The sequence below is a fragment of the Ruditapes philippinarum genome, unplaced genomic scaffold (genome assembly GCF_026571515.1).
Source record: "Ruditapes philippinarum isolate M1 unplaced genomic scaffold, ASM2657151v2 ctg1858_1_1_1_1, whole genome shotgun sequence".
In the NCBI taxonomy this organism is placed as follows: Eukaryota; Metazoa; Mollusca; class Bivalvia; order Venerida; family Veneridae; genus Ruditapes; species Ruditapes philippinarum.
Genome location: NW_026862098.1, coordinates 78,167 through 96,975, shown reverse-complemented (window position 1 = coordinate 96,975; position 18,809 = coordinate 78,167). Strand labels below are relative to the sequence as shown.

The 18,809-nt window shown below is 32.3% G+C and overlaps 2 protein-coding genes across 2 annotated transcripts; one reads left to right on the top strand and one right to left on the bottom strand.

The window, feature by feature from the left end:
• Positions 1-1,330: 1,330 nt before the first annotated feature.
• Positions 1,331-4,390, bottom strand: LOC132717909 (uncharacterized). Its single transcript, XM_060701492.1, has 3 exons — positions 4,248-4,390; positions 2,577-3,005; positions 1,331-1,730 (listed from the first exon to the last, which is right to left on the bottom strand). Exons 1-3 carry the CDS (start codon positions 4,311-4,313, stop codon positions 1,704-1,706), a joined length of 522 nt encoding a protein of 173 aa, XP_060557475.1. The 5' UTR covers positions 4,314-4,390; the 3' UTR covers positions 1,331-1,703.
• LOC132717908 (uncharacterized) lies at positions 4,307-17,639 on the top strand. Its single transcript, XM_060701491.1, has 8 exons — positions 4,307-4,877; positions 6,572-6,625; positions 11,699-11,823; positions 12,888-13,187; positions 13,927-14,031; positions 14,229-14,264; positions 15,992-16,057; positions 16,806-17,639. The coding sequence occupies exons 1-8, from the start codon at positions 4,388-4,390 to the stop codon at positions 16,956-16,958; spliced, it is 1,329 nt and encodes a 442-aa protein (XP_060557474.1). The 5' UTR covers positions 4,307-4,387; the 3' UTR covers positions 16,959-17,639.
• The last annotated feature ends 1,170 nt before the right edge of the window (positions 17,640-18,809 follow it).

Below are 18,809 nucleotides of genomic sequence, written 5' to 3'. Positions count from 1 at the left end.
AATACTAAATAACTGATTATACTAATTGACAATAAGCAACGGAAGTAAAAGATATGGTCCAAGTAATTTGCTAATGAGTAACATTTTTTGAAACTTTGAAAGTAAACAAAAAAGCTTTTGAGAAATAAAAGTAAAAGTATTTTGGGACATAATGGGCCTATTATTATATTTAAATGTTACAATCCATTTTATATATGAAATAAATGACTAAGTGTGGCGTTCTTACAACATACAATTTTAAATACTTTATGCGACTGTCTGCAAATGATTGTATACCTTATGCGTTCCCTATGTAATAGAAAGAGATTTGTACGATCAGATTGCCGGGTGTTTTGTTGTTCGTTCTCTTTTGTATCATAGGCAAAAATAAAACACGTATTCTGTCGTCGCAGTATGAAGCCCCAGAAAAAAGTAACCAATGTACGAGCATCTAAATACATGGCCTTTCTATCGTTATCCCTTTCCCTGTCATCACTGTAAGTAAACCCCAGAGAAATTGAGGCAATCAACGAGCATGTTCCATATTATCCCCGACAGTGCGTTAATTAACTGGAGTGCGGGTAACTAATACATGCACTCAAGTTAACGCACTGTGCATGTGTGGGTAAACGATTTAACTCTGACCCATTTTCAATAGAAAGGTCTACAAACTATGATACAAGATAAATTTGTACATAGTTTGAAGACCTTTCTATTGAAAATATGTAAGAGTTAAATCGTAGAATGAAGTACATTTTAGAAGTCGCTACGATACGAGATGACGCGAGTTTTGTGACATTGAGTATATGCGAGTAATTCTAGAAGTTTTACTACAAGTTACCATTATGATATGCATATATATAATTATTCGTTAAGCAAAAATGACGATTTTTTATTTACAAGGACATTGTAGTAGATTTTGCAGAAAAGTCAAACTCTAGTAAAACATGCAGTTTTTTACATGGAAGAGGCAGTATATGAGCAGCAATCATTACATACTATCTTCATTTAACGCATATTGAGTTTGATATTTTAATTTGACGCCAATTTTACCAAGAAATTCCAGTCTTTCAGGAGTACCAGCTGTGCTCTTATTTGGCGACTGTTACGATTGCTAAACGTTTTTGAGAAATATATATCCTTTTTTTACATAATTGTAAGGTACATTACAAACAAAATATTAAGTGATATTTGAACAATAAATATGCACTGTTCAAAAATTTAATTCGGATTATAAACACGAGCATTTTTTTTTCGCTATTTTCAATTTTGTTATTTTGTATGTTATTTGGAGGCTTCTGTTTCTCTCTATTTTATCGCAAACTTTCATACACATAAAGGAATAAATGAGAAAATTAGAAATTAATTTATTTATTATAGTCTACACATGATAGTTTCAACATCTTAAATTGACATTTAACGCTGATTGGAAACGGTTATTGAACATTACTTTTCTGAATATATATTCCCAAAATGACGGGCAAACTTTGATATTTTTTTTCATACAGATCTGTTTGAATTAACGAGTAGATCTATTGTTAATGATGTATTTCATTACAGTTGTACTGATATTTCATATTCACGCTATAATCTTATGCAATAAATTTAATATGAATTGACAAATTTATGCGCAGCATATCTGTTTAACTTAACCCTCACAAAGTCCGTAATCTACGACGTTCTCCATTGCATACTAAAATTCACGTGACGAGGTCTTCTTCATGTTATTCTTGTCTTTTAATCCATGTTATCTGGAACAGAAAATGACACATATATATTTTGGTGATTTTTATAATCATAAGCACAAAGCTTCACAGCAAGTTAATTATTTATAAAATTTATGTGCCTTTAGAACATTCGAATAAGCGCAATGCAGCAGTCAGTAAAAACATGAACAACCCATCGCGGGGAAAGACAGTGTATAGCGGGAGGGAGGGCGAGCAGTGTTTTCATTTTTCGTCTGTTCCCGCACTGACAGGGTTATGTTTTGGTTTTGTAATGGCATCAAAGTTGTAGAAGATATGTTCAAATTGCAGTGGTTAATAGCGGTATTTCACCTAACTATCTTCGAAAAATGGGGCCTTGACAATCCAGATGTTCCCGCAATTATGAGGGGCTGGAATAACTGTATTGTTACAATTGTTTCTGTATCATTTTAGAAAAATAATCAGAAGAAAACAGTAAATATAATCAATAATCTTATGACTATGATAAAACTTATCAGTTTCTGGGGTGTTTGATCTTCATTTGCTTAAGTGCTGTTAAACACAATATAATTGAATGCACTTGTTTCTATGGTCATTTCATAACAATCTTATGCTGTATACGGCTTATCAAGCTATCAACTTATTATTTTCTGTTAGTGCAGTCTTGCTCTATTTTGATTTATCATCTTTCAGACAGTATTCTGATATTTCAGGCGTCCACATCTGACCAAAACAGTTGATGAAACACATTAATGAATTCACAAATTTCAAATATTTCAAAAGGGTAGCTTATTTGAGAGCAGTGGGTACAAACATGAAACGAATATGAAGTTATGGTTGATAAAACTGGGTGGAAATGAAATCCTGGAGAGAAAAAAGCCATTTACTCACCAGTTTTGTGCATGGACATTGTCTAGTCGAAAAGAACATCAAAAGAAATAAAATATACAGTACAGTTCCTATAGCGTAACAGATTGTTTTCAAAATAATATCACTTCTCTTTTCACACAATTTCTGTCCGATATTGTTTTGTGAATAAAAGCAACTACCAAAACGGCTACAGTCATCGGCAAGTTCAAAGTTATTGGTGACATAAAGATATCCTTCGTCGCACATTTCCATGCATTTACCATCAGACAGAACAGGCTTTTTACAATCTCCAACGTTTATACAATTTCTGCCATCTATCACCAATGTAGGTCCACATGATGACACACAAATAGACTGGGTGCCGTTTTTCAATATAAAAGGCTTTTCAGCTGGACATGTCTTGTTTTGATATGAGAAAATTGTAGCTACTTCGTTGAATGTGCGCGGTATCTAAAAAAGAAATAACAAGTAATAATTATCGAAGTTTTGCAATCAATACATAAATTCCCCTACAGGTTAAAACCCCACAAGATGACATTCTGAAGGACCATGTTTTTTCAATTATGTCATGATGGAAGACATAAATGAACGTTTGCATTCTTATGTAATCTGGATGGTTTATATTATTATCGTAATGTGTTAAGATTACCGCTTTTTAAAGAGGCACAGATTCAATCGGAACATCTCGGCTATTATCAATAATAACCTCGGACTTAATATGGATTGAAAGAAATTCTACCACTTCAACAAAAGCTCAGGGTGTAATTAAGAAATAATATATCCCAAACAGTGATTTTATCGCTCAATAACATCACTGTTTGGAGTTCGGATGCGAGGAATTATATCACGAGGGCACCGATTTGGATATATCATTTCGATTCTAAAACGTCCCTGATATTAAGCAAAATTGCACTTGGTAATGTTTCCGTACTTATTTTCAGCGCGTCGGATTTTTAAGGGTTAACTGTTTACTATTATATCTGTAAATTTACTTAATTTAGGTGGGCTTTTACCCATTATATCGGTATGAATTTAATCTTCAACTCCTAACATTAAATTACTATTTCTTTACGTGTTCAGTTTCTTAGCGTAGGTTGGACCGAAATGCCGTATCCGTTCTGGACATTCTTACTATTGTTTTGATCACCAAAACTGCTTTAAAATCATTAAAGAGCTTTAATCAAGAAACATATATGGCATAATTGAATCAAATTTAAGTAATACGAATTTATTTTAGTTTGATTATGTGCAAGCTACATGTATAAGCTTATTATATATAGAAACACTCCGTTTCTGGAACCAACCAGTACTAAGCAATTAATTATTAAGTTTCTTGATGAAGGAAACAACGGTTTGCTTCTGACGGCGTTTGATCACACGCGGTCAGCAATATTTATATTACTAGTCCAACTTTGAACCAGCAGATTAAAAGGATATGTTTTCAATGCAAAACTATGACAACAAAGAGTGTCAGTGTGATAACAAAGAGACTTTTGAGACTTTCATTCCCTAGTTAGATCAAACAACTAATGTTTTATATTACATTTACTTGACATATCTCGTAGTTTACATTCCACAAAAAATTAAAAATATAAATATATAATGATATGAATTATAGTTCTAAATATCTCATGAATGCTTAATATTATTATTATATAATAGATAAATTTTCTAGATAAAACATTAACTTACGCCAGTTACAGTGGGGAAATATCCTGTTAAATAACTAACGTACAGTAAATATAACAAACACGCCATTATTGTAAGTCTTTATGAAAAGCATGCTGGGATTTTAAATATCTATTTTTAGCATCAATCGTTAATTTTCAGTGATGGATACTAGTACGGAAAATAGTTTAGTGAATTCTTCGAACCATTTTCAGGATCAGGAATTAATAGCAAAGATTCCACCTCTCTCTGCAGGAAAGACAAAGCACTTCTTTGTGTCTTATTCCAGTTCCGACAAAGAACGGGTTTATTCAGTGATTGAAGAGGTGGAAAAGAGATTTGGTCTGAAATGTGTATTTGATGAACGGGACTTTCAGGGCGGTAAGGATATTACTGTTAATATACGTGAAGGAATGATGTCATCATTGAAGGTGTTGATTTTCCTGACACCAAACTTTCTGCAGAGTGGCTGGTGTAAGTATGAAACCGATGCGGCATTTATAAGTTCTATGGGCTGTGGATATAGTTGTTTAGTGCCTGTACTACTGGATGAATGTAACATACCACCAACACTTGTTACGCTCACTTACATTGATGCAACAATACCGGGATTAGATGTGCCAGCAAAAATTGCAGCGTCTCTCCTACGCCGTGGTATGAACTTGTAATATAATATTGATTTCATTAAACCTTTCACATGCTGTGTTTTAAATTTGCAAATACCTTAAAGATGTACTATGCTCATCTTTGTGTAAAATCTTTTAATCACAGAAATTTATTGAAATCTATGAAATTCTTACAGAATATGTCTAATTTGAATAAAAGAATGAATAAACTATGTAGGGGAAGCTGCGTTCCAAATTACAGGTCAAGAAAAGTTGGTCCTTTCTTTAAAAATGCCAGTTTTTGAATGACACTGTATATTTATATTGTGATCATCTAAAGTTTGTAGCATTTTAAACATAACATATCTACTTTTTGTGAAGTCAGAACATGCTTATTTAATATTTACAAAAAAGACTGTGTAGCAATTATCAATATTTACTAATATCAAATTTAAGCATAGTGTATCTTAATTTAGAACAGTCCATTGAATATTTGAGGGATATCATGAACTTTGATCAGACATCTAGCTCGTTCTTTACCGGCTTCAAAGCGTTTCAACAAGTTTTAAGTGTCATAAATATATCTGTTTTGTCTAGTTAGGAATTGGCTTACCATTTCATGTTTAAATGTTGGAATCTGCTTGAGCCGGCCCGGTGCTAGGGGCGCGGACAGTAGTACCGTCCATGAATAGGCTCAATTAAACCGAGCCTGCAACATTTTTAATTTTGCCGTTTTTTTAACATTCTTTAGGGATGCTTATTTTCTCGATATAACAACGTACGATACTATATCATATACATGTATAAGCTATAAACTATTCGAAATTTCAACATGAATGTCATAAATAATTTATAATTATAAACGTATACTATATTCATTTTCTCGAACGTCAAAACTACTTTACTCGATATAAAGTAGAGTAACGCTTCCATTTCCAAAGAAATACTCTCATGTAAATAATACTTATTTACATGGTATATATAATATATATATTCAATGTATTGTTTTTATAGAAAAGCACACAAGTATGAATTTTAAAGTTTATATTATTTGTAGAGACAATTATGTTTTTGTCACATGAAGTCATTATCTTAAAGTGCAAACAACACAACGCCCATTTGTTCAATTGTTAAATCATTTTGGAACCCGGCTATGTATCTAATACATGCATTCAAGTAATAACTAGTATAAATAATGTATAATGACAATTATGTATAAGTATGCTTACTTATAATTTCATTTTATATGTAATAGTCTACTTCCGAATTCACTTTCGCCCTCCGGAAACATGTCATTCATTACCCATTCTCTATAAACCGAATAAAAAGTACATTTCACGCAAGGACACAATCTCCTGTGCTGTGATCTCAATCTGGCAAGGGAGATAATTACTGTGAGCAATTTGACAAAGACATACAGTGCAACTTGTGCGAAGCAGCCTTTCTATGCAGCAATTATCCCATTTCAACAACAGTATTTATTTATCCAAAAGTAAGACTTGGCGCAAAAAAACTTAGTTTCTCCAGAGCAACAATTATACGCAACAATCAAAATTTCTGTCTTTCAGAATATGTTTGTCTACAGAAGTTGTTATGAACACGTGCGAGTATTATTTTGTATTTTTGACGCAACACAATTTGACCGTCTGTTCTTTTAAATTTGAGCAACCTATTTCGTATTTATTTTAAGAAGGGTACATTTCATTATAGAAATGTTATGATACTAATTTTGTACATTTTCAGCTACAGATGATGGACTATTTTCCATGTTCAACATCAGGACGTTAACCCGACAATGTAAGTAAAAAAATATTCCATATTTGTGCCAATGTATACATTTTACATGAATAGCGCATTGATACACAATGGTGGATTAATCGTCCATTTGACTTCGATAAACATATCATTTACATCATATTCCATAGTTTGATAAAAAGTCTTATGGAATGATAACCAAAAACAAGAATTTTAATTTAATTCGAACACCATGCTTTTACTTATAGAACATGCACGTTCTTATTTTTCTTTGACTGATGGTATTCATTCTTGACTGAATGAGAAGAATTTTCATTGGCCATTTTAAAATTAGAAATTAAAATCAGTGAATCTCTTTGGTCATTCTAACACTAGTAAAACTAGGCCGCACGGAATCCCTGTATAAAAACCACGTATTGTTCAGTTATTGGTTACTTTGTAGCTCTCTCTGTTTAGGCCTGAAAATCGAAAATTTGTTTTGGATGATGAGTACAATGGCCGAACAGGTACTAAAATACGTTGTTTTCGGTAAAAGAAACACATTTTGAGCAAAGTTAGCAATGACATCTTGTGCACAATCGGAAGTTTGTCCGTCCAGAACAATTCCCATCGTTTATAAAGTTGCATAACGAAGTTGTGCATCTTTTTAAAAACGAGTACAATGGCCGAACCAAATTTAATGAGTACAATGGCCGAACAATTTTATTGCCTATCCTATTTTGTCAAATTTTTCATTGAATTATGCTTGTTTCTCGCTTCCTGTCTTTGAAATTTGACAAATATGATATTTGAAAGTTAAAAGTAGGAGGAAGTATTTAATTAAATGAATTGAGTTTGCTTACTATAAATTCTCATCTTAATAGTATTTTGCTTTGATAACACACGTGTACATCAGCGTAAAGAATATTTAAAATACAAAAATAAAATACAAACATTATATAGAATTTATTTCACCAGCAAAATATATGTTTCAATTACATATGTCTTGGAAATAAAGTCAGGTTTTTTTGTTTTTTGTTTGGTTTTTTTTTGTTGTTTTTTTTTTTTTTTTTTGTATTTCAGACGCAGAAAAAGCGTTCCTTTAAATGAAAAGCATGTTTACGTATACCTATGGAATATACATGTAATGTATATATTAGATTTTAAAATTGTGCTTATATATTATCGTTCATCACACCATATTAAGTAATTCAATATCTTTACAGGTATTGGAAATTTCTTATGTGTTTATTTATCGGCATTATGACAAATCGTATAGAAGACGATCAGCTTCATGTCGTCACGAGCAGGTTCACAAGGGGAAGGCACATTGTGGGACATTGTTTCTAAGTTTCGGCAAATTGCAAAAACATAGGTCTGTAAATTACATATCATACAAGAAGTACATAGCTGTCTGATATCTCTACATCTTTGTGTGGCAAAGATGGAAAGAACACAAATGAATGGTTACATAAAAAAGTATTAAGAAAACGAAATAAGGTAATCCTGGAGCAATATATTGCCCCATTATTTGCAGCGGTGTACAATGTACCTTGTGTGTTGAGAAATGAACGCATTACATATGTTCCTAAAAGGATTCAGTTGAAGTACAAAATTTCTTATAATAGCTCCAACACCGTTAAACATAACATGGAAGCCATATTTACATCAGTAATCTGATAGCATTTCTAAAATTCTAATGTGTTTCAGTTGTTTCAGAGCAAACAACCATGGCGGATCAACACCGTTTCAGGCAGTCAGTTCGCGACAAAATCTGATTAAGCAACACAAGTTATTCACTCAATAAACTTTATTGACGTTTCTGCACGTGACAAAAATATCATGATATGGCCAAAACAAAGTCTGATGACCTAATAAGAGGCACTTTTGTGACAATGACTAGAACAAACAAAGTTTCACTGAGTTTGCTTTGATATTACACACTTTGATCAGTGATTACTCAAACCCTGACTATATACGTAGGCTCTTCCATATGTACATTTGTGTTTCTATTTACCGGAATGGGAAGAAAGGAGATCAATCAGCATTGCCCTAGTTCGAAAAGCTTTGGGCAGATGCTGCAAGTTAGAGTGGGTTAGCATGGAATAACTTGTGTTGCTCAAGTTTAGATTTTGTCGCAAACGAACTGCCACATTCTTCCCACTGATGCAGTTTCGGTCCTATTTGTTTTTGCACTGAAACAACTGAAACAAATTAGAATTTAGAAATACTATCAGTTTATTGATGTAAATATAGCTTCCATGTTGTGTTTAACGGTGTTGGAGCTATTATAACCGGGTTTCATAATATTTGTCCTCATAAGAAATTTTGTACTTTAATTGTACCTATTTAGGAACATATATAATGCGTTCATTTCTCAACACAAAGGGTACATTGTATGTCGCTGCTTATAGCAGATATTGGGGCAATATATTGCTCCAGGTTTATCTAATTTCTTTTTTCTTAATAGTTTTTCTTTATTTACATGTAACCATTTCTTTGTGTTATTTCAATCTTAGACACTCAAGCCGTATGTAGAAATATCAGACAGCTATGAACGTCATGTACAAAATGCAATTTACAAACCAATGTCTTTGCAATTTGCCGAAACTTAGGAACCATGTCCCACAGCATGTATGGGATACCTTCCCCTTGTGTACTGCTCGTGACGACATGAAGCCTATCGTCTTCGATACGATTTGCCATAATGCCGGCAAATAAACACATAAGAAATTTCCAATTCCTGTAAAGATATTGAATTACTTAATATGGTGTGATGAAGTATTTAACGGTAATATAAGCACACTTTTAAAATCATATATATACATTACATGTATATATTCCATAGATATACGTAAACATGCTTTTCATTTAAAGGAACCACTTTTTCTGCGTCTGAAATACAAAAAATACAACAACAACAAATACAAAAACAAAAAACAACCTGACTTTATTTCCAAAATAATTTTATTTCTTTATTTCCTCCAGTTTTGAAGAGTACATACATATACAATACATTTCTTACAAAAAAGTACATAAATCATTACATGTACATAAATGTATGACTGACAAACATATAAATACATGTATAATTATATAAATGTAACAAATATTGAATAAACACACAATTGATAAATAATATAAATAAGGTAAATAATTATTTAACATAGAAACAATATATACATATGAGGAAGCAAACGAAAATTTTGAAATATTGTTTTCAGCAATGTATCCTCTTGCTAAAGATTCTTATTGGAGCGAAACAAAAGTATCTTTGGAGGATATACAATATAGATGTGCCTGTAACAATGGTTAATGTAACAAATATTGAATAAACACACAATTGATTAATAATATAAATAAGGTAAATAATTATTTAACATAGAAACAATATATACATATGAGGAAGCAAACGAAAATTTTGAAATATTGTATTCAGCAATATATCCTCTTGTTAAAGATCCTTATCGAAACGAAACAAAAGTATCTTGGGAGGATGTACAATATAGAGGTACCTGTAACAATGGTTAATACATGTACTTATAACGAAATTAAACAAATACATATATATTTCACATTCACAGCCAGTTCATCGAATATACACATTTGATGAAAGCTTTGAAACTATACACTCTAGTCTCGTCGCTTAGATAAAAAGATGTAAAACCACGAAACATTTCAATGATCTGCAGGTCAGGGGAAAGTGCAATTAGGTTTTGAAAAGTTTCTATGCCCATAATTTTTGATAATGTAACCCATAACTTTGCCCTCTTTGACTCATTTGAGGGGCAAAACAATAGAATATGTTTACATATATCATTTGTCATTAGGTTACAACTTTTGCATCTCATATCATATTTCCTAGAAAAAATATCGGCACATTAGAATAAACGTTGATGTACACTCTGCCTGTAGGTTTCTATAACTGCGACTGAAGTGCCAAAGAATACATGGTTCAAAAACAGGGATGAACAAGGAGGAATGTTTCAAACTTTGATCGCATAGTACACGGTTTTTCCAATCAAACTCTATAGAACTATTTATTGTCGATTTGACCATTCTTTTCCAGGAACTAAGATTTGGGAATACCCCTGTATTATAAAAGGTTATATAGGAAGCTTGTAAGGTTGTATTTACCTAGGATCATGTAAATATCTGGTAAGAATCCCTTTGTTTTCCTTGGGAAGAGCATAAATGACGATAACCTATGTACAAAAACTTCTTTTATTCGAAATTTTAGTGTCTAACTGGCAGAGCTGGCCCAAATAATAACAGTTTTCGTTTATCTATCAAATTGGCCATTGGTTGTATACTGATACAGCTCAGGCTATATCCGTCCTTGTATTTACTGGTATTGACTGAATGCGTTTTATACATTAATTATGTAGTTTAATAAGCGGCTGTAACTGTGTCTCAGTAACTCCCGACCATAGCTAATTGTTCTTGACGGACAAACTTCCGATTGTGCACAAGATGTCATTGCTAATTTTGCTCTAAATGCGTTTCCTCTACTGAAAACAACGTATTTTAGTACCTGATTCGGGCTATTGTACTCATCACCCAAACAACTTTTTTCGACTTTCAGGCCTATACAGAGAGGCTACAAAGAACCATAATCAGAAACAATACGTCGGCTTTTTATACAGGGATTCCGTGCGGCCGACCAGTTTTAACAATATAATTTGTACGTTAACTGTATGCTAACCTCAATTTCACTGCTGTTACGAGACATTTAGCGACCGCATTTTATGAGCCATTGTTACTATTTTGGGTCACGTGATCATCCGCCAGTGTCTAAAATAATAATGTAAAGTTAGTTCTACCGTTCTAAAGTAAAATGTAAAGCATATCTTTCACTATTCTAAAATATAATGTTAAAGGACTAGCTCTAAGGTAAAGTGTAAGGGATAGTATTGCCTTTATAAATAAAAAGCGTAAAGATAGTTCTGAGAATAAAAGCTACAGGAATGAGAGTGTTCTTTAACTGTTTGGGGTTTAAATTGTGAAGGATGACAAAATTGATTAAAGTCCACAACGTACAAACAAGTTAAAGGGACACCTTAAATAGAAGTTGGCATGTCTATGCAACTTTAAGGCAAAACATATGCTTAAGAATAAATAATCGTTTCATTTCAGACGAGAATGGATATTGTTTTATCATTCCGGCTAAACGTGATAAGCTTACAGTCATCAGACCTGCCAAATACCGATTTTCAATTGATAGTAATCTCATACAAAAACTGAAAGAAAACAAGGTTGGGGTACGTTATCTATATAGCTTACAATATTCGCATGCATTTTACACTCCTTCTGCTGAAGCCGAAAAAAAAATTAGGCTTTGGCACCGCTATACATTCGAACAGTTCAACTAAGCTGATATCCAAACAATTGATAATGAACACTTCCAATGTTAATGTAAATGGTCCAATCCAAAGAGCTGTTCCTGAAGAAATTCCTGAATTATAGAGCAATAAAAGACAATAGACATGATTCCAATAAATGCATATCATTTTCAGTACAGGGACCAGTTGCTCAAAGCTCTTGTTACATTTAACCGTTTGTTAAGATAGCTAACCGGGTGTAACTTATCACTCCTGTTTTATTTTAACCAGCTTTTAAAAAGATTCATCCAATTTCATAAATCCTCATTCGGTAGTTTGCAAAATGGTGTCTGAGTCAAATATCTTGTCTCAAAACAATCATGTTGAAAGAATAAGATCAACAAATTTCAAATTTAACAAAACTTGAGGAATTGGTAAAATCAAAGTCTGACACATATCACGTTATTATCGCATATAACAGAGAGGGCGATATATGCACGGGATAATAAATGAATGCTTTCACGCCTTATGACATCAGATACAATGTCAATAAAACAAATATCGTCAGGAAAAAAATACTTTTACGCTCAATGTAGTTGAGGAACTGGCCCTTGGTCTGCAGAAAACAAATGCAACAACTTAATTTAGTTTTGTCATATTTCTTTCTGATAATCTTATTAAGTACTTTTATAAAACATGAAATTTATTGTGGCAAATCGTTTCAGGAAAACATACATAAATGAGCCGTGTCACGACAAAACCAACGTAATGCGTTTGCGACCAGCATGGATCCAGACAAGCCTGCGCATCCGCGCAGCCTGATCAGGATCCATGCTGTTCGCTATCAGTTTCTCTACTTGTAATAGGGTTGGTAAGCGAACAGCATGGATCCTGATCAGACTGCGCGGATGCGCAGGCGGGTCTGGATCCATATACTGGTCACAAACCCATTATGTTGGTTTTGTCGTGACACGGCTCAAATAAAGATTTAAGCCCTATTTCAGGTACCAGAACAGCTGTTGAAAACGACAGTCGACATCATAAACAAAGATCTGATTATGTGCTCTTACGATTACTTTAGCCGATGGAAAAACTGTTGCTGGACGTATTTTCTGGTACCACTTTATGTCTTGATATTTCTGACCGCTCACAGTTCATGGATTCTAAATACAGCGACAAGAGGAAGGAACGCGAAACTCGTGTCTGCCAATTTTTATTCAATGGTGATCTCAATCATGATAAGCACATTTATTGTCATACAAATCGTTGTATGCTGCTTACCAACGTGTTGTCGTAGCAAGAAGGTGGGTGAGTTTTAATTGTATCAAATCACCCTTAGATTATGGGGCCTGCTTTTTAATTTTGTGATAACCGCCGTTTGAACATATCTGCAGGTGTTTCTAAATTCAAAATTTAATTATTCTCATGCTTATGTTGAATTCTGCGTAAGCCGGTGCTAGGGGGCGTGGACTGTATGTTGCAATTACTATTACCGTCTAGGAACAGGCTCATAAAACAAAACTTGCAACATTTATTTTAGGTTTCATTTACACACATGAAACACGTTACTGTACGTTATGGAATTATGAATCTGTTGTGTCTTTCACCAAAATGCTTTTATTTCTATTTTTCAAAATCCTTTTCTTTCTGGTGTACCTTTAATCATTAAAAAAAATCATTGGCAAGTCACCTTAACCATCTATTCGGCCATTAATACAGTTATAGTAATTTAGCATTTTGTATTGAAAATTTCACATTTAGCGCTTATTTTTTCTGCATGAAACAAGCATCTTACATACTCAAACATTAAACTCTTCTTTGCCCTTTGTAAATAAGTAAACATTTATCCATTTTGACGCATAAAGTGGGTGAGTTTGAGAAAAAGGTGGTAAAAAAAAACAACAACAGTCAGCAGTGTTCTTTCTTTGATTAAATATGTGAATGTATATCACTAAAATAAAAATACCTACTTTTTCCAGTTTTTAGATTCAAATTTTAACTAAAATATGATTAATATTTCATGATTGAAGGTGATTATTTCAGCGGGACCTGTCTGTACAAGCAAAATTGTGGCGTAAAGTTGGTGCAGAATGTATTGAAAATAATGTTCTACTATTATTTACCGGAAGACGAAAGAGCAAACCATCTGTATCCTTTGAAAACAATAAATAACAATAAACGAATTTTATATTTCCCCTGACAAACCTTTAAACTAATTGTGTGATAAGTACCGGAATGTGATATCTTAAACAACTTTCAAATTATATAGCCAGCAACATTTAGTAAAAAAAGCACATTTTTTATTTAACTGTAAGAAATTACTTGTATTCCTTGACTGTATTCATCTCCTTGTAATGAGATATAATGTTGCACGGTGTAAGGTGAGATTATTTTGTTTATTGACGTTTAATTCGATTAACAAATATTCATTTAAATGGACTCAATTTAGGTTTTTTTGAAATGTCGGGACTGGAAATATTTTACGAGAATTGTATTTGATATAGGTGTGGAACGATAACTTTTTTGCAACCTTTCAGATAATTCCCGCACTCATTTTTTCCAGAATAATTAATTATTTTATTGTGTAAAATGACCCTAAATTGAACAGCAATGAAATGCCTTTATTGACATCTTTATTAAGGTTCGCAAATATAGATTTCCAGTTCAATTTCGATTATTTTTTTATTATCGTTTGCAGAATTTTGCATTTTAAGTGCCACTCTTAATCCCTGTATAACAATTTTAAATGTAAGGTTTTTAGGCTTTTTTCGCTCTGTGGCGCTCGTTTACCATGCATATTATTAATGAGAACTATTATTGTTTTGCTTTTTTCTGTTATGTCAAAAATCAAACGTTATTTTTCTGTTATGTTAAAAATCAAACATTATTTCAAATGTAAGGTTTTTAGGCTTTTTTCGCTCTGTGGCGCTCGTTTACCATGCATATTATTAATGAGAACTATTATTGTTTTGCTTTTTTCTGTTATGTCAAAAATCAAACGTTATTTTTCTGTTATGTTAAAAATCAAACATTATTTCAAATGTAAGGTTTTTAGGCTTTTTTCGCTCTGTGGCGCTCGTTTACCATGCATATTATTAATGAGAACTATTATTGTTTTGCTTTTTTCTGTTATGTCAAAAATCAAACGTTATTTTTCTGTTATGTTAAAAATCAAACATTATTTCAAATGTAAGGTTTTTAGGCTTTTTTCGCTCTGTGGCGCTCGTTTACCATATTATTAATGAGAACTATTATTGTTTTGCTTTTTTCTGTTATGTCAAAAATCAAACGTTATTTTTCTGTTATGTTAAAAATCAAACATTATTTCAAATGTAAGGTTTTTAGGCTTTTTTCACTCTCTGGAGCTCGTTTACCATATTATTAATGATAACTCTTATTGTTGTGCTTTTTTATTATGCCAAATATCAGACTTTTATATGAAAGGTAAGGGAAAAAAACAATTTGTGAGGACAACATTATTTTTTTGTTTTACATAGGAACGAGTGTTATAATATCCGTCATTCAAAATCTGTAGTGTGAAATACAATTACAAAGATATTGTTCTTTACAGGAGACTTTTGTCGCGGCAATGCTTTTATTTTCTCAAGAGCTTGTTATTTTCAGTGTATTTTTGAAGTAGTTTCATAAACGTTACTCATTATTCAATTGCTTAACCATCTTTTTTTATCTCTAGTTATTTTTTTACAATAAGTACAGTTGCAGTGATTTAGTATTTTGTACAGAAGTCAAAATACTACTTTGTTTGCAGGTTGCTACTTTTATGACAAATTATTTCTAATTTATCGCTTATTTCTTCACGTTACAATCATCTTGCATGCTCTAAACCATTATTTAAACCTTTGAAAATAACCCTTTTCTTTTTCTAGAGCATAGAAACGAGTGTTATAACATTCGTTATATGTTCTGGGGGTATAATGCGCCTTTGAAGCAATATGTCTCTTATTTCTGGAAGAATATTTACTTATTTATAGCTTATTATTTTTATTTGGGATAAATCTACTTATATTAATTTTCATATTTCTATTTTGCTCGTGTACTTTACTAATTTTGAGATTTGGCTTTTGACTTTTTGTCATCCCTCTTTCAGGAGTACTTCGTTGGAATCATCAGGAGAAGGAACATTACTCCAGTTGATCGGACATTAACGCCCGAGGTAAAATGGTTTTTAATCACACCATGTTCATGCTGCGAAAACAGACCGTATATATTTCTAGTTTACGTGAAGTCATGATGATATTGTTTACTACGTGACATAATTCGCGGTTTCTTTAATTGCGTGAAAAATTGTCATCCGTATGAATAATGCGAAATATTGTATCCGCGAAAATTTCTAGGAATACGGTAGCTAACATATATCTTGGTTATGATGAACATATAGAGATCCGGTTATTTATTTTGTAATCATAAACATTTCTGTTAAACACATCCGACAACCGTATTTATACACTCTAATTATACGGCTTAACAACAGAATTTTACATTATGAAACATTATTATTATAGTTACAAGAAATGTAAGTTATTTAAATTTAGGGAATAAGGTTGAGTGGCTACCCAGTGTTAACAACACAGGAATCGAGACTTCGAGCCCTATTAAACATAGAGAAAAGGTCATGACCATATGAATCTCAAATGAAAAAGTAACTAATGGATAATTCAAAGTTACGGACACTATAATTGTATAATAAGGTTCCATCACAATTTAGGGATATTGTAAGTGTTTCTACCTTAAACATGTTCTGTCCACTTCTTATCATGGCAGCTTTTATAATACAAACTTGCTTTTATATTTCTTCTTTCATTTTTGTCTTTTACAGACGTATAATAAGAATAAATAAATAATAATAATAGTAATAATGATAATAATAAAAATAATAATAATGAAATATGGTTATATTTTAGATGTATGCAGATTTGTTGATTGAAAGGCATTTGTCGCAAAGTTTTTCTATGCTGGCAGACGACTTTGATTTCTTACCAGATGCGCCATATAATAGACATAACGTGAAGAAAGGCAAAATGTGCATTTGTCAACAACTCGAACTTAACTTGTAAAAGTTTTGCCGGCGATTTCTATCTCGGTGTTGAAGGAGCACTGGTGTTTCTGTTGTTGTTATTTTCTTTTTTTTTCTTTTTTTTATTCTTTTTTTTTTCTAGTTTTTTAAAGGAATTCATATAATATTTGAATGCTGCAGAAACATTTGTATTTTCGAAAGTTGTACAAGTAAAAGTGTGTGTAAATTCTAAATCATAAGAAATATTTGTGAAACTTGACACAGCAAAAATACTTCTTGATGAAAGAAAACGGTGCATCATTTGAACTTAAAAATACATGCTTCGAAGCACATAGAAATGAATATTTGTTCCTTATATAGAAAGGGTAAAGAGATGTTTTGTTATATTTTATAATGGATTTACGACATGTGAGATGCAAATGACCAGGAGGTGAAGGTGAAATAATTTGTGATGAAGACTGCAAAATGTAAACCAAGTTATAATTTGACTTCCATAAACAATATGAATGAACGTACTGGTGTAGCAAAGATGGCTCGGGTATACGGAGCAAATGAGTCACTGGACACTTAAAATAAAAAGCCTTTGTAAAATAGAACTGTCAGCATTTTAGGCGGTATTGAAGTAATTGAAATATTGAATTAGAAATGAATTTTAATGATAGATAAGACAGGTATATTTAATAATATTTATTTTATTTTTGAATGATAAATTGGAAAAAGTATGAAATGTTCTTTTTTTCTTCTTTTTTTGCATATAAACATACCGGGGTATTATTCATTTTAATCATTGGCAACAGGTAGATCGATATCAGTTAGTTTCTTACGAATTTATTTCAGTTCGATTGTGTCGGAAGCTTATTGAAACACTCTCGAATCCGTTCCTGGAACCAGCCAATACTAAGTTATGAAACAATTGCTTGTTTTTTACGGGGTTTTTAACCCACGCGACCCGCAATCCCTAGATCACTATTTCGGCACGTAAAACCACTCGATCATGTCGCCACATATCAGATATTAGTTAAAATGCAGTAAATTGCTAACCTTGGCATGGATCCTAAGTGCCTAGATGTAGTCCAGAAACATTTTTTTCCCTTCTGCGAATTTTGATTTTTGATGTTGTAAAATTATCAATGGATAGCTTGATTAAGCACGATCAATAATCTCCTACACGTTGGCCAGCGCATTGCTATTTTAACAGCCAGTGTGTATCAGTAGACCACACCCACTTCCATGTCCGACTAAAACAAATAAACATCAAATACTACCCAATTAAAAAAAACAAGTTCTTTCTTTTTTCGAAGGTTCAATAATACATTTGTAATGAACAACTATTTATATTATAAACTTAATTAATGTCATCCACTCGGACAAAAGCGCCTATAGTACATTTCCTGGTACTTTTTTCTTAAATCTTGACATTTTGATTAACATTTAGCCCCTAAGAAAATAGGTAAATACATCATGCCGTATACCATTCTGTAAATCATTTCTCCATTTGACTTTCAGAACAGCTTTTATTTGAACAAACTTTGTAGACACTCACTAGAAGATGTTTCATGCTGAAGATCTAAACTCTAGCTATTTGGATTTTTTCAAAGAAGAACTTTTATGTTTTGCTATACACATATAAGGAAAATCAATGCCCCCGAGGCGGGGCCAATTTTGACCCCAGCGCTCTTTTTTGAACAAATTTGGTAAACACCCATTAGAACATGTTTTATGCTAAATATCGTAGCTCTGGCTCTAAGGGTTTTTTCAAAGAAGAATTTTTAAGTTTTTGCTATACACATATATATAAGGAAAATCAATGATACCAGGGCTCTTATTTGAACAAATTTGGTAGACAGCCATTAGAACATGTTTCATCCTAAATATCTTAGCTCTAGCTCTT

What these genes read in the sequence shown, in the direction of transcription:
- LOC132717909 (XM_060701492.1), bottom strand. Translation starts at nt 4,313, where the DNA reads ATGGCGTGTTTGTTATATTTACTGTACGTTAGTTATTTAACAGGATAT. An exon ending in ATTTCCCCACTGTAACTGGC is followed by an intron (nt 3,006 to 4,247) that starts GTAAGTTAATGT and finishes TTTCTTTTTTAG; the next exon opens with ATACCGCGCACATTCAACGA. An exon ending in AATGTCCATGCACAAAACTG is followed by an intron (nt 1,731 to 2,576) that starts GTGAGTAAATGG and finishes TTTCTGTTCCAG; the next exon opens with ATAACATGGATTAAAAGACA.
- LOC132717908 (XM_060701491.1), top strand. Translation starts at nt 4,388, where the DNA reads ATGGATACTAGTACGGAAAATAGTTTAGTGAATTCTTCGAACCATTTT. An exon ending in CAGGACGTTAACCCGACAAT is followed by an intron (nt 6,626 to 11,698) that starts GTAAGTAAAAAA and finishes GTTTCATTTCAG; the next exon opens with ACGAGAATGGATATTGTTTT. An exon ending in CGTGTTGTCGTAGCAAGAAG is followed by an intron (nt 13,188 to 13,926) that starts GTGGGTGAGTTT and finishes TGATTATTTCAG; the next exon opens with CGGGACCTGTCTGTACAAGC.